The 13,435-nt window shown below is 35.0% G+C and overlaps 3 protein-coding genes across 3 annotated transcripts in view; 2 read left to right on the forward strand and 1 right to left on the reverse strand.

Annotated features, from left to right (window-relative positions):
- Positions 1 to 7,154, forward strand: part of LOC136808590 (protein LSM12 homolog A-like) — a 30,884-nt gene extending 23,730 nt beyond the window's left edge. Inside the window, exon 4 of the mRNA XM_067065124.1 lies at positions 5,814 to 7,154. Within this exon, the coding sequence (XP_066921225.1) occupies positions 5,814 to 5,858 (45 nt within the window). The 3' untranslated portion in view covers positions 5,859 to 7,154. The remainder of the gene's footprint in view (positions 1 to 5,813) is intronic.
- A 1,319-nt stretch (positions 7,155 to 8,473) lies between these two features.
- On the forward strand, positions 8,474 to 9,379 carry LOC136808647 (uncharacterized). Its single transcript, XM_067065196.1, has one exon. The coding sequence runs from the start codon at positions 8,474 to 8,476 to the stop codon at positions 9,377 to 9,379; it is 906 nt and encodes a 301-aa protein (XP_066921297.1).
- Positions 9,380 to 10,721: 1,342 nt separating this feature from the next.
- On the reverse strand, positions 10,722 to 12,804 carry LOC136808592 (12-(S)-hydroxy-5,8,10,14-eicosatetraenoic acid receptor-like). The gene has a single exon (XM_067065126.1). It carries the CDS (start codon positions 12,732 to 12,734, stop codon positions 11,109 to 11,111), a length of 1,626 nt encoding a protein of 541 aa, XP_066921227.1. The 5' UTR covers positions 12,735 to 12,804; the 3' UTR covers positions 10,722 to 11,108.
- Positions 12,805 to 13,435: the final 631 nt, after the last annotated feature.

The raw sequence follows: 13,435 nt of genomic DNA on the forward strand, positions 1-13,435 counted from the left end.
TTTTCAAGGAAACATTACCTAAAAAAATATGTTGAATTTTCCAAGGAAAACTAATTTGAAGTAATTTCTTGTACTTTGCAAGGAAAAGGAAAACATCTTTTGTCAAATCACTTAATATAATTTCTTGTATTTTCGGAGGAGAATTACATCAGACATTTTTTTTTATGTTCAAAGAAAATTAAAACTATTTTGATACTACTTTCATCAAGTTGGTTTTTGAAAAGAAAACTTTAAAATGATAGAGTAAATTGAATGCAAATTAAATGAAAACTGCCTGGGAAGAAATGAAGATCTTGCATTGCTAGAAATTACCACAATGAAAAATATCTTGTAAATATATTCTTTCGTTTAAGTCCTTTAGCCATCGTGGCTAGCCATCGTGGGTAGACATTCGAGGGTAGACATTCGAGGGTGACTTTGAAAGACTTTGAATAGTTTTGAAAATTTGAAACTTAAATATTTCAAAATGAAAAAGAAAAAGAAGAGTCTTCAATTTCAAAGTGCTCCTGAAAATATTCAAAAAAGAAGATAAGAAAAAGAGAGAAAAGATTAAATGTTTTTCACGGCTTTCATTTTAAAGCTGAAATTTTACTAATGTAAAAACCAACACAGAAAAGGCGCGAAAAAGAATTGCCGTCTGCTTAAAAATCGCTAGCGAAAAAGCTTCATGCGAGAATTGGAGAGTTCCGATTTTAGCGTATTATAATATAGATAAGAACTTGGAAATATTGACTTCTAAACGTTTATCTCCTTTAGATCCAATTTTATACTTTTTAGTAGAGGGATGAGTGGGGAGGGGGGGGGGTTGGGTTGGCACTTTAGGCAAGAAATTGTATGTGTTATCACTTAGAAGAGCTAAACTTCCAGCTGGTTTATTTATTCATTAAGATTATTTCCCATACTCGCTCTACAATAAAATTATTACTTTGCTTTCTGATTATTAGTTTGTGGGCAACGTTCTAACACAACTCAACAAACTCATTCTTCACATCTTTTTATCTCTTAAGCCGGAGCTTCCAGCGCAGCTGCTTTATTCATCGTTAATAAAGAACCACGTCCGAATATACATTTGACGCTCTCTAAATCGATGTTCTACTGTTCGATACGCTCCATTATTCGATGAATTGAATGTCACCGTCAACAAAAAACTTTCAAAGTTGACGCATTACTATTCAATATGCTCCCTTATTCGACAAAAACCTAATTCCCTTAAAAATCGAATAAGAGGGCGCAAGCTATATGCAACGCCTTTTATAGGTGACGTGACATGATGTTTTTGCTGCATATAGAGGAGTAAGCTAGACCTTAAAGTAAATGTTTTCAGTGTAGAAGCAACGTTTTTGTTATCTTAACGGATCACTGACTCATCTCTGTTGAATTTTCAAATTTGTTGTTGTTGTCCCACTCAAGCAAGATTGCGAAACCACAAAAAATATTGGCTGCGGTCGTCTGATTTATTGCTTCGAAAGAAAGTGGATTAATTGGCAAAGTACTAAGAACCAATTAAGGAATCATGTGATTTTGATATGATGATAATTTGGAGGAGAGGAAAGTTTTGAAAGGATTACGTCATGACGGAAAACTTACTCTCTTGATCATGTGATATTCTTGTACTCTATTAATGAATGATTAAGAATATAACTTCATGGTCATGATTTTACTTTGGCCCTGTGAGCGGCAAATGCTACATTTCGTCGACTTTGGACCCCAAGAGACAGAAAGATTTCCTGGCCTTATATTATCCTAACTTTAATCGGATTTGATTTTGCGAAATCTTATTATTGCGAGATATAAATTTACTGGATTTTTTTTTTCGCGGGTCGCCGCTTTGAAAAATTTCACGTGGATTTCATCTATAAAATAAGTCTGAAATCACCAGTTTTTGCCAATGATCAGAACTTTTAAAATCGTTGGTTTTGCATTGAAAAAGTGATTTCAAAGATTTTGGGTGAATTCAGCAAAATCACACTTTTTCGAGAGTTTTATTTTCGCAAAAAAAATTAAAGATTGTCGAAATTTTATCTTATGAAAATCCAACTAACTAACGTAACTGGTTCAACTATATTTTGATCGACACATTTGCAAAGTCCGCCTTAGTTGGTTCAGTCATTCACTGCCCATGAGTTTAAACACCAAACACCCTGCAATGCACTTGGGAAGTTTTGGTTCAACAGAAAAAAAACCTTTTAAATCTAGATTAGGTTTTCATAAATTGAAGCTTTAGACAAAATGAGTAATTTGTAATGGAGTAAGGTGTGCTCTGCGAAATGGAATGCAATACCTTCGAAAAAACATGATACCCTCTTGCAGCTAGCAGGGCCGGCGAATCAATTTTGAAAGTGGAGGGGCCAAATAGTAAGTGTCTAAGGAGGCGCCACCATGGTTGGTTGGTTTTTTTTTTCTTAGCAAAAAAGTGGGGGGCCATGGCCCCCCCGGCCCCCCCAGTTTCGCCGGCCCTGTAGATAGAATGTCAAACAAAGAAAATAAAAATAACTGAGCAGGTTACGAAATAACTTAACGGGAAACGTTTTTTCCCTGAATTAGTAATTTTGAAGTTTTGCGTCAGTAACTCAAAATAGCTTTTCTTCTCGAGGACAATTTTACTAAGTAAAGGATGGAATAATGCGCCATATAGGCCAAAAACATATTTTCCTTCTATTCAGTATATTGTTCGTGGGCGGGATTGCAAGATAATTTCAATTATTGACGTTTATTCGTTTGTAACATCCAGTAATTTTTTATAACTTTTTTCTCGCCTACGCCAACTCTTGGTTTCGTGATGATTTGATTAGACAAATAGGATTATGACGAGGTCAATATTTTTCAATATGATATATTCGATGTTCGAAAGGATTAGAATTGATCTACATATTGGTGGCAATCTACTGTAAAGTGTTGTTGGACCTACCTCCGGGTGCCCCGGTGGAGGTTCTATAAATTAACCCATGTCCGTTCGTTCGTTCGTTCGTCCGTCTGTTACCAGCTTTTCTCAGGATTGGCTCATTAGTTTTTTCTGATTTTTTGCACAATGATGCAAAATGGCAATGCCCAGAACGTGACGGAGCCCGATTTTTGAGAAAAAATTTATTTGGGCAAATTTGGGCCAAAAACTACCTAAAAATAGGGTTTTTTGGACTTTGTGCAAAATCCTGTCATTACTTTTTTCTGATTTTTTGTACAAAGATGGAGGGCAAGATTCTCTAAAGAATGGCTGAAGTGGTTTTTCCCGGAAAATTCATATTCGCCTTAAAAAACGGATTTTCGTATTTTGGGGGAAATTCCCTTTAACCAAATAAGAAAATATAGCTTTTCTCAATGTTGACTCATTATTTTTTTCTGATTTTTTGCAAAATGATGCAAAATGGCAATGCCTAAAATGTGTCGGAGCTCGATTTTCGAAAAAAAATATATTTGGGCCAAAAACTGCCTAAAAATAGGGTTTTTTGGACTTTGCAAAATCCTGGCATTACTTTTTTCTGATTTTTTGTACAAAGATGGAGGATAAGATTCTCTAAAGAATGGCTGAAGTGGTTTTTCCCGGAAAATTCTTATTCGCCTTAAAAAACGTATTTTCGTATTTTGAATGGTTTAAGTGATTTTCGTATTTGGGGAAATTCCTTTTTACCATTTTACATTATTCAACACACAAGCTTTATTTTTCCATTCTGAATTTTTGTACAATTATTGTCACTTTTTTGTTATTTTCATCTGATGTTAATCATTAGGTAGGTCCATTCAGCATGTTGCTTGTTTTTTTTGTTTTTTTTTTTGTAAAAAGCGTCGACTTATCATCTATGATAATATAATCTTCATGATCTTATTTCTACCAAATACAGAGTCCTGAAGAAACGTTGCAAATTTTGTTGAGTCACTGTGATTACTTTACAAATCATAACTTCCCCTTTCGTAGAGATTCTTGTATGATGACTTTTACAGATGTGCCTCTATTTTATTTGTCAAGACATAATCAATCAAGCGTTTGTTTATATACTATAAACTGTCATCCGATATCTAGCCTAAACCATTCTACACTTTTTCTAAGCAATGTTCTAATGAATTTGGCCATATAATTAAGAATATTGTGAGAATATCATCATCATAGACTTTGGCAACTGGACCTTGGAGACATCATTTTTAGAGCACTTTTTAACTGTAAAATTCCAACAATTGCCAGTAATGCTTAAAGCTTTCACGAAATGCCATATTTTCGCTTGGTGTAGTATATTGTGTACATGTTAAATTTAGGTTGAATTTGGATCCTAGACTTAGGTTATCTAATCACGTTAAGAATACTTTAGGACGATTTTCCCTAAAAAAAAAGACTATTCGTAATAAAATGGAAAAATACTTTTTTAATAAAAAAAGCTTAACCCACCTAATCTCTTCTCTGAGAATGCCTAGTAATACAAATGTAAAAAACAACACTGCATCATAAATTGCGCAAGGACCTGGTTAAAACTTCTAAATAAGGTATGTTTGGATGAAACATAATGTTGGAATAGAATTCACATGTTTTACTAATCTTTTAGTCCATTTGTCATTGATACGTAAGCTTGTTATTGTTTTGGGACCTTCTTTTGGTGTCATGACTGTTGTCTTGTAAAAGACCTGAGATATCACATGTTATGTTGTCAACTGTTTTTTGCAAAGTTGCATTTTTTTGAAATGTGATTGAATTAGTCGTATTGTTGTCGTCACTATTCATTACAAGACTAATCGCCAGCCTAATATAATCACACGAACCTGATTGGTCGAGAAGGATTTTTATATTGTCCAAGAGCAGAGTACTATAAACAAATATAAAATGTAGACCCGAAAATTTGAGGCACGTTCTACGAACTCATACAAATTACAATCCTCTCCTTGTTAATCGTCAATTGTACTCCAAAATGTGTGTTTACAAATACTGGGTTTATATTTCTTTCACGTTCACGTCATATACACGCAAAAAATCATCATTCCAATGGACTCCATTTCCATTAATTTCAAAGCGCGGAAGGGGCTGGATCCGAAACTCCTGGATGAGAAATGAAGCCAGTTAATTCCCATTCAGAATACTTGACCCGTGCGTTTTTCAAACAAAATTTCAAAATGCAGGTTAAACTTAAGGCTTCACTTTTTCTTGCTTGAAAAAGGTTGAAGATTCCCCTCTAGCTCCATTCTGAATTAGCCTAATGTTTTGTTGTTTTATTTTTTGACAGTTTGTTTTATCTCCTTATAAAACTTTTCAAAATCGGGGACTTTTTAAGAAGACCACTTTCATCCTTATCCGATTGGTTCGAACTTATACAATTGTTCGAATTGACTGACTTTTTTAGTTTAGGAGCTTATGGACGAGTTCCTTTTTCCAAAAGGAGAGAAAGGGCTACAATCGCCTTTTAAAATAATTTGTAGCCCTACGGAAGCTAGTCTAGTGCGGTACACACCATTGAGTTTAAGGCCCGAAGGGCTAGAGTAGAATCTCTAACCTTTCCCAGGCAAGAAAAAGTGAAGCCACTTGTTTCCCATCCAGAACGCGCCTAGAACGCGCCGCAATCATGACGACGGATTGTATTTAGTGGTTCCTTTGTTTTTGGGGACTGCATTTTTTGAAATCTAGCGATAGACTTTATTTTCAATCCGGCGTTTGTTTAAAAACCACACGTAAATTAACTAACAATTACCGACTCCCTTGCGAATTCGAGGTAGAAGCAGTCTACAATATTTGGAAATCACTGAACTTGGGTTTTTTCTTTCATCATCAGGTAGGTCCATTCAGCATCTAGCTGGTTTCTTTACACATGGATATTGCTGTTTCTTCCTTATATTTTCAGATAAAGAAGTTTTACGACGAAAACAAAACCGCAGTGACCACCTGATGCCCAGGCTCTTTTCAACACTAGTTTTATTTTCTAAATTGTCAAGAAACGACCCGTTGTAGCGGCCATGTTGTCCGAAAATCAATTGACGACGGCCCGTGGATGTGTTTTGTTATGATCATGGGATCCAAAGCTCAGAATGTGAATATGGTTCTAAGAAGTTCGATTTATATTGGAATGGTGTATCTTTTTTCAGAAAATGAAAAGTGACATTTGTTCTATTATTTCGTAATACCTGGTTTCCCATAATTTTTAACCAATTTGAAAACTCTTGTTTTAGTAGGCCCGATTTGTAACAAATTCCATAGAAATCGTGCAAATTTGGATCAAAGCACCAAATTTGGACTAGACATGCCTGATACCCTTCGTTCCAAATTTGCATGATAATTACACCAATCAGGCCTACTATTTATATAAGATCGGTTTTTACTTAGGGACAGAGAGTTTATTCTTTCTTGTTTACATAATGTGGTAGAGCTTCAAAAAAGCCTGGAAACCCATTTAAAATGAGATAATTTTTAGAAACTTCAAGATATAGAAAGATATACTAAATTTACGAGAATGAATCTAAACTAAAGCAGACTATTGTACAAAAAATTTCCATTTTCCCAAAATGCCCATTAGACCGTATGTTGTAAACTATTTTTCTCTGTTTTGATACTTTGAGGTTCCCCTGTATAGGGCTCTTCCAAAAAACACGGGCATGTGAAATTTATGACATTTTTTGCCACAGTCATGTCCGAAAATTTTCTGGAAGAGTTTTGAAATTGTTTTGAAAGAAAAAAGTTTTAAAAATCTAGAAAAAAATAGTTAAAATTTTTTATTTTTGTAAAAAAAGATATTTGTTTTTTTTTGTGTCACAAAAGTTCGAACTGAAAGTTTTTGCATAGACCTTTTCATAAATTACGTCACTTGCCTCGTATTCAAACAATTACCATCGTCCCTTGAGAATGATTTTTTTATGAATAGGAAGAATAAAATCCGCTGGGAGTTAAGGCTTGGGGACACGAGAAGTTTTTTTCGCGTTGGTGCAATGCAACATGCTCCATCCCACAAAATTTTCTTTTCAAAAATTCGAATTCCCATCACTGGCTTGTGGATTCATTGAACCCGGTCAGAAACGAAAAGAATTTTTTTAGGTATCATATTTAAAAGTATTTTTTTCATTTGAAATTGTTTTTCAAAAGATAGAAATTAATTGAAGTATTTGAGATATTGTTTTAAAAAAGGAAGTTATTTTCGCTTCTAATTTATTGAAGAGTTTGATGATTCAATAGATTTTGATGAAAAATGAAATTCCTTTTGTTTTCTTCTGTCTTGGTAACATCACTGGATAAATTTCAAGCAAAGCCTTCGAAATATTATTCAAGAAATGCATTTTTGCAACTTTTGCTAACGTCAGCAAAAAAAATTTCCTTGAATCGCTTTTCTTAATTGATTTTCTACGGATATAAGTCGAGACAATATAGTCAAATGCAAAATGGAATGCAAAATGGCCACAAAGTCCGACGCATTTAAATAAAATGGGCTTTATACTCCAATGAAGTTAAAGCCCGAAGCGCTAGAAGCTGCAAATCTTAAACCTTTCTCAGGCAAGAAAAAGAGAAGTATTAGAATATACGCCGTATTTTTGACGACGGATTGAATTTAGCGGTTTCTTTGTTTTCCGGTAGTATATTTTTTGAATTCTAACGGAAAATTTTATTTCAATCTGAAATTTGTATAAAAACCAGGTGGGCTGCTCAAGGCCGTGCAAGTCAGATAAGATTTAGCGGTTTCAAATCGTACGTGGGAGATTCACTTTAGGGTTTTTACTTCATTAGCTTACTCCAAATTTCGATTTCCAGACCAAAACAGAGCTGAAGTGGACCTAGATTCCGCGATTCTGTCCAGATTTTCGGTATTCTGCCATTTTGAGCAAAAATAGATTCCACCCCACCAAATACGGTGATTTGTGAGTGCTTTTGAATCTTGAGTATTGTACTTTGAGAAAACTGAAAAAGCTAACCTAAGATATGCACTGCACGCCTCACATGTGTTCCCTGCCTGAAATTTAATGCTTCAAATTCAACCGGACAAAACTGAAAAAGAATACGTGATGAAAAAACAATACAAAAACACTAAAACTAAAATTAAAATTTCATATGTGTTTTATGGGCAAATGTGTGAAAATAAGTGAATAAATCATCCCTATTGATGACGTCACAAATTATGACGTCAAATATATTCATCTTAATTTTACGGAAGACGAACATTTCATTCCCGCCATTCAGAAAAAAACACACAAATCTAATTCAGTTCAAAAAACCATATCAATTATGTAGTTTATATTTTTTAATACAAAACCCCCTGAATAGAACAGTAATTTACATTGATTTGATATTCGATTCAGGGGGTATTGATTTCCGTTTGAAATGCCCTAAAAAGTTTTTTTAGCCTATTCAAATATGTTACAAACCCCCGTTTTTACAACTTTGTTCATGCTTCACAACAAGGGTGTACCAAGGAAAAACACTAATTTAAACGAAAGAAAATTTCAAATGCGCATTCAATATCATCGTGTGCGAACAGTAAACGGGACAAATCACCGAAATTGAGAACTGACAAACTTTGACATGGCGTGCCAAACATTACAAACACTTTCTGTTTTGGAAAGGCGTGGCTTCACTCTCCCTGAGATATCAATCTCATCAGAAGATTTTAATGGTAATCTGTGTGAGACAAAGGATATGAAACAGCTAGATGAAATACTATGCTATTTGACTTCACCGCTTGCAATTACAAAATCAATGGTCAAACTCACCAAAGAAGATGCTAGTGAACCGTCATTGGCCACACCGAAAATTCTAACCGAAGATAAATTTGAGAAATATCTAACAGACATTACAATGGAATCTCCAACAATTAAACGTAAGCAAAACAATACAGTTTTGTCTCCATTGCCCAGATTTTCAAACCAGAAACCACGCGAGCAAATGAACTCCCAACAAGAAACAAACATTCCTTTGTTTCCTTCAAAATCTGCAGACTCGATAACCCCGAACACTTCTTTTGTTGTTGGAAGGCTGACAGAAGATAATGGAGACGAATTTAACATTTATTTTCCGGACTCATCTATTACAAACACTCAAACACGCATAGGACAATACAACAGTATTTTTCAGTTCCCGGACTCACCGAATCTTGCATTTGAAAATAAAGAAAATGGCGGGAAAAAGAATGACTTCCGTAGTAAAGACTCACCGGATTCAGAATTCAAAATCCGGAAATCTAAGAAGAATCAAAACATAATTGAAAGACGTCGTCGAGTCGAGCAACATCAAAGATTTCAGAAACTGGCTTCTTCCATCCCTTACATCACAAACAAGAAGACACTGCCAAAGATCATGATATTGAGAGCTGCTAAGCAGTTTTTAGAAATCTTACATCGCGAGGAACAAGATTTATTGGACATAAAATCAGGCGAGAAACAGAAGAACCAATTCTTGTTAAATAGGTTAGCTTCCTTATCGTCGTTATGAGGGACTTAAAGGATGATTTTATATTTTCTATATTTTTTGTTTACCGTAAATAACAATATAGATTATGCGCAAAAATGATGTCTCTTCATTTTTTCCGAGTGAAATGGCTCAAATGGCGCTTCTGTCAACTTGAATCAGAGAAATGAAAAGGAATAGAAATAGCGCTTCTCTGATTACACAAAGTGTTCTGATCCTTTCTATCGAAAACTCCTTTGTTTTAGCTTTAATTAGGTAGTTAAAAAAAGTTCAGAAAAAACGGCTCATCATGCGAAGAGTGCTAGTTTCTATATGGCTACGTTTATGAAAGTAGATTGGTATTTTTTGTTAGTCCACTACTCTTAAACTTTCAGTATCGAGTAACAAATTTTACACTAACTTGTGGTCGGACAAATTCTCATCACGATGATATCCAGTTATTTCGAGAAAATTTGCAAGAAATTCATCAAAAACAGATTTAATTTCTTGTTTTCTCGCAATTTAGCTTTTTATCTAATTATGCCGTCGTGCTGTGCCGTTATGTCATTAGAATCGCTAGAATATTCAGGGCAGAAAATGTAGGTATATTTTAGTTTGAGAGATGTGTTCCCATAATATAAGTTTACTAAAGTTTACGCATAATTAGACTCAAAACAAAAGAATCTCGTCATATCGCACTAATTATGCAGATTTTTTTTGATCAACAAGCAAAAAGCTGTTTTTCTATCTCTTTACACTTCTCTGCTTGACTGGTCAGTAACCAAACTCTACAATTCTTCCTCATATATCCTCTTCATAATTGGCCCTTTATCGGAGCAAACAATTTCCCATTTTCAAGAAGCTAGTATAAATTGCGAACCTATCGGCGATCCCTGAAAGCAATTGTCCCAAACCAAAAGATCTAAGTCAGAATTAATGCATATAGGAGCAGTGGTCGCCAGATAAAAAAGGGAAGGATTGAGAGTTTCTTAGAAGTTGCCAGCAAGCAACCTTGACAAAAGTGCACTAAAATTCAATGTCAAAACAGAAAATTGTAGAATTAAATATATACTGCCCGAGAATTTCATCAAGGTTGACTTTTTCAAATCTCACAGGTTTCTAAAGATATAATTTTAACGCGCTAACTTAAGTTCAATAAAATTGGCGTTTTTCTCTGGCAATGCGGATCTATGTTAGCGATTCAACGCTAAAAATTTTGTTTACTATCAACCTTGCATCAACAATTACACCCCAAAACAAGTCACTAATCATCCAATTAATAGTGGCACGCTTATTATAAACATGATTCATCTAAATGAAATAATTTGTATGAAGCGTGCCATAATACACAAGGGGGAAAGAAAATATTACCACTTACATTTTGAGGTATTTTTTTCATTCAAAAATGACATTTTACAATGTTATTGTTGATTTACTATACTAAAATATTTTGGCGGTAAAACTACAGCAAGATACATAACATGGTGGTAGATCCACATGCTACCCCAACCTCTCTATTTATGCAACCCCCAAAATTTCTCGGTGGAAAGCAGAAGACTAATGGTGTCTGCACTGTTCAAATGGTTTTTTCATCACTCAGGTCCGCGCGCTTTGAAATTAGATTTTGATTGCTCGTAGCAAGGCTATATCAAAGTCTACATTTAATAAAAATTGAATAAAAACCGAGAAAATTTTTACGTGACAAAATGGGGAAAATCTTTCTCATAGCGGAAAACTTTTTCCAATCGGAAATCAAAACTTACAAACACTGACATTAAATAAAATTACCAGATAAATGCCGACTTCGAGACGCTAAAAGTGTCCGTTTATAAGTTGGCTTCTGCTTTCGGACATTATTGTTCGGTTCGGGCGGAAAAAGGAACTGACTGTCTTGTGAGCCGTCGGTACTATTCTGCAGAAACACGTTATCGCTATCCGGCGTTAACGGCAAAACGGCGAGAATAACGGCACTTTTCGTCGTTAGAGAGTCCATACTTTCCGTTCTTGTACTACGGAACGTCGCACGGAAGGACGCCGTGAAATGTTTTCCTTTACGTATGCACGAAAACAAATGTCTCATAAAGCTACGGTTCATTTGTGAATATATAATGAAATTTGTGGAACTATTTGCGATTTGTAAGATCAGTAAGAATGTATTCCCTTTCAGTATGTCTTCATAAGTTCCGACACTAATCTTGACTTTCATCTTCACCAATGAGTAAACAATGACTTGAAATAAATCCAGTGGAATGACACAGAAACTGAACACGCATGCTACAACAATAAGCATTTTCCGCGCCTTATTGGCGTTTTCTTGTCGTTTCTTAAACGCCTTAACACCGCCCAAAAGAGCGCCCACTTTTAATGATTTATTGGTCATCACCCCAAGAATCACTAACGCGATCGTTGCAACGAAATCACGCACGATATTTCCAACTGAATAAATGAAAACTTGTTTGAATTTGTACGGTGTAGGGATACACGTGTCAATGCCATACTCAGGAGATCTAACCAACTCGAGTGCGTAATAGTAAGGAGACACAAGGGCGCAGGCGATTAGGATGGAAGCTACAATCCAGGAACCAATAAAGGTTCTTGAGATACGCTGACCAAATGGGCTGCTCATTGAGCGGTACCGGTCATATGAAATCAAAATCAAAATCCCTTGTGATAAAGTGACGGAAGCCGGGAATAAACTCGAAATGAATTTACAACCAAAATGTCCGAAATCCCACCGTTTGAATTGCGTTAAAGTTCCGTATAAGAATAAAGAAGGAACAGTAATCGACGAGAATAGATCAGTCACTGCTAACCCAGATAACAACAACTCGAACCGTTTTCGATTTCGTTTCTTTTTCACTAGGAAAACCCACAGGGTTAATAAATTTCCCACGGTGCCAATGACGAACAACATAACAAGCATTGTTGCGGTGAAAAGTTCGATCGGACTTAAATGTATTTCAAGTTCCATGACTGATGTTTTAGGGAAATTTGAATTTCCTCTGGAAGAAAATGAGCCATTCCTAGTTGTATTTGGAGCGTCAGCTAGGGATTTGACTGTTGATATTGTATTTTCCACAGTGGATTTTAACATCCTATCAGATAATGTTGAACTGGGTCCCATGGTTGTATATAAAATTCCAGTAGTTGAAATTGTTTCATTTGCAATTTTGTTCATCGTTTCCTTAGCTCGGGAATTAGCGGTGGAAATAGTTGATTGCAACGGTGGTAATTTTTCCAACGTGGTAGTTATTGTTGAATGTAGCGAGGAAAGCAGAGAAAGAATTGTCGAATCTTTGACAGAATTATCAACGAGATTTGAATCTAAGGCTGGCGGTACCACAGTTGTGGAATTCACTTTTCTCAAGTTGAATAGCAAATCACTAGTTGTATTCGACATTTTCCACTGGTTTTCTTCAAATTCCTATATGAAAGTTTTTTCTCATGAATATACCTTCTGATTGATTCTCTGAAACAGAAAAAAAGAAGCCTTTGAAATAAAAAATGTTATACATGAAAATTTGGACCCCCTGAAAACCACACAATATCGGTTCTAACTTTCTTCCAAAGAGTTTATAATAACAACCCCCGTCTTGAAATCTGAAAATATAGTGTTTCGGACCAGGAAAATTTGACACGACGGGGGGTTTTAGATGTGGAAAAGAAAGGTGCTAAGGTGAATGGAGACTATTTAATTATTCTTATTTGTTAAAAGCGAGCCCTCGAAAAATCTTTCTCGACAAATGAAAGCAAACAATTTTTGATTGTATAGCAAAACATTTTTATTGAAGTTCAAACAATAATTAGTACCCTCATCAAACGTTACGTCATGATTACCCCATGGCGCGCTTATCATTTCTGTTTTAGAAATCCTACACTGATTTTTTATGGAAATTTTGTAAACTTGAGTTTGAAAACTATGAAAAATCATAAATTAGGTATTATATGTCCAATAATTATTATTAAGGCAAACATACACCTACGAATGCAAAAACTGACATCTCCTCAGAGGGAGAAACGATTCTAATATTTTGAGAATCGTACGATGATTTTGAAATCATAGAAAACAATTGGCAAAATTTACAGCACACCACTATTCAA

The sequence above is a fragment of the Clytia hemisphaerica genome, unplaced genomic scaffold (genome assembly GCF_902728285.1).
Source record: "Clytia hemisphaerica strain Z4C2 unplaced genomic scaffold, Clytia hemisphaerica genome assembly, whole genome shotgun sequence".
Classification (NCBI taxonomy): domain Eukaryota; kingdom Metazoa; phylum Cnidaria; class Hydrozoa; order Leptothecata; family Clytiidae; genus Clytia; species Clytia hemisphaerica.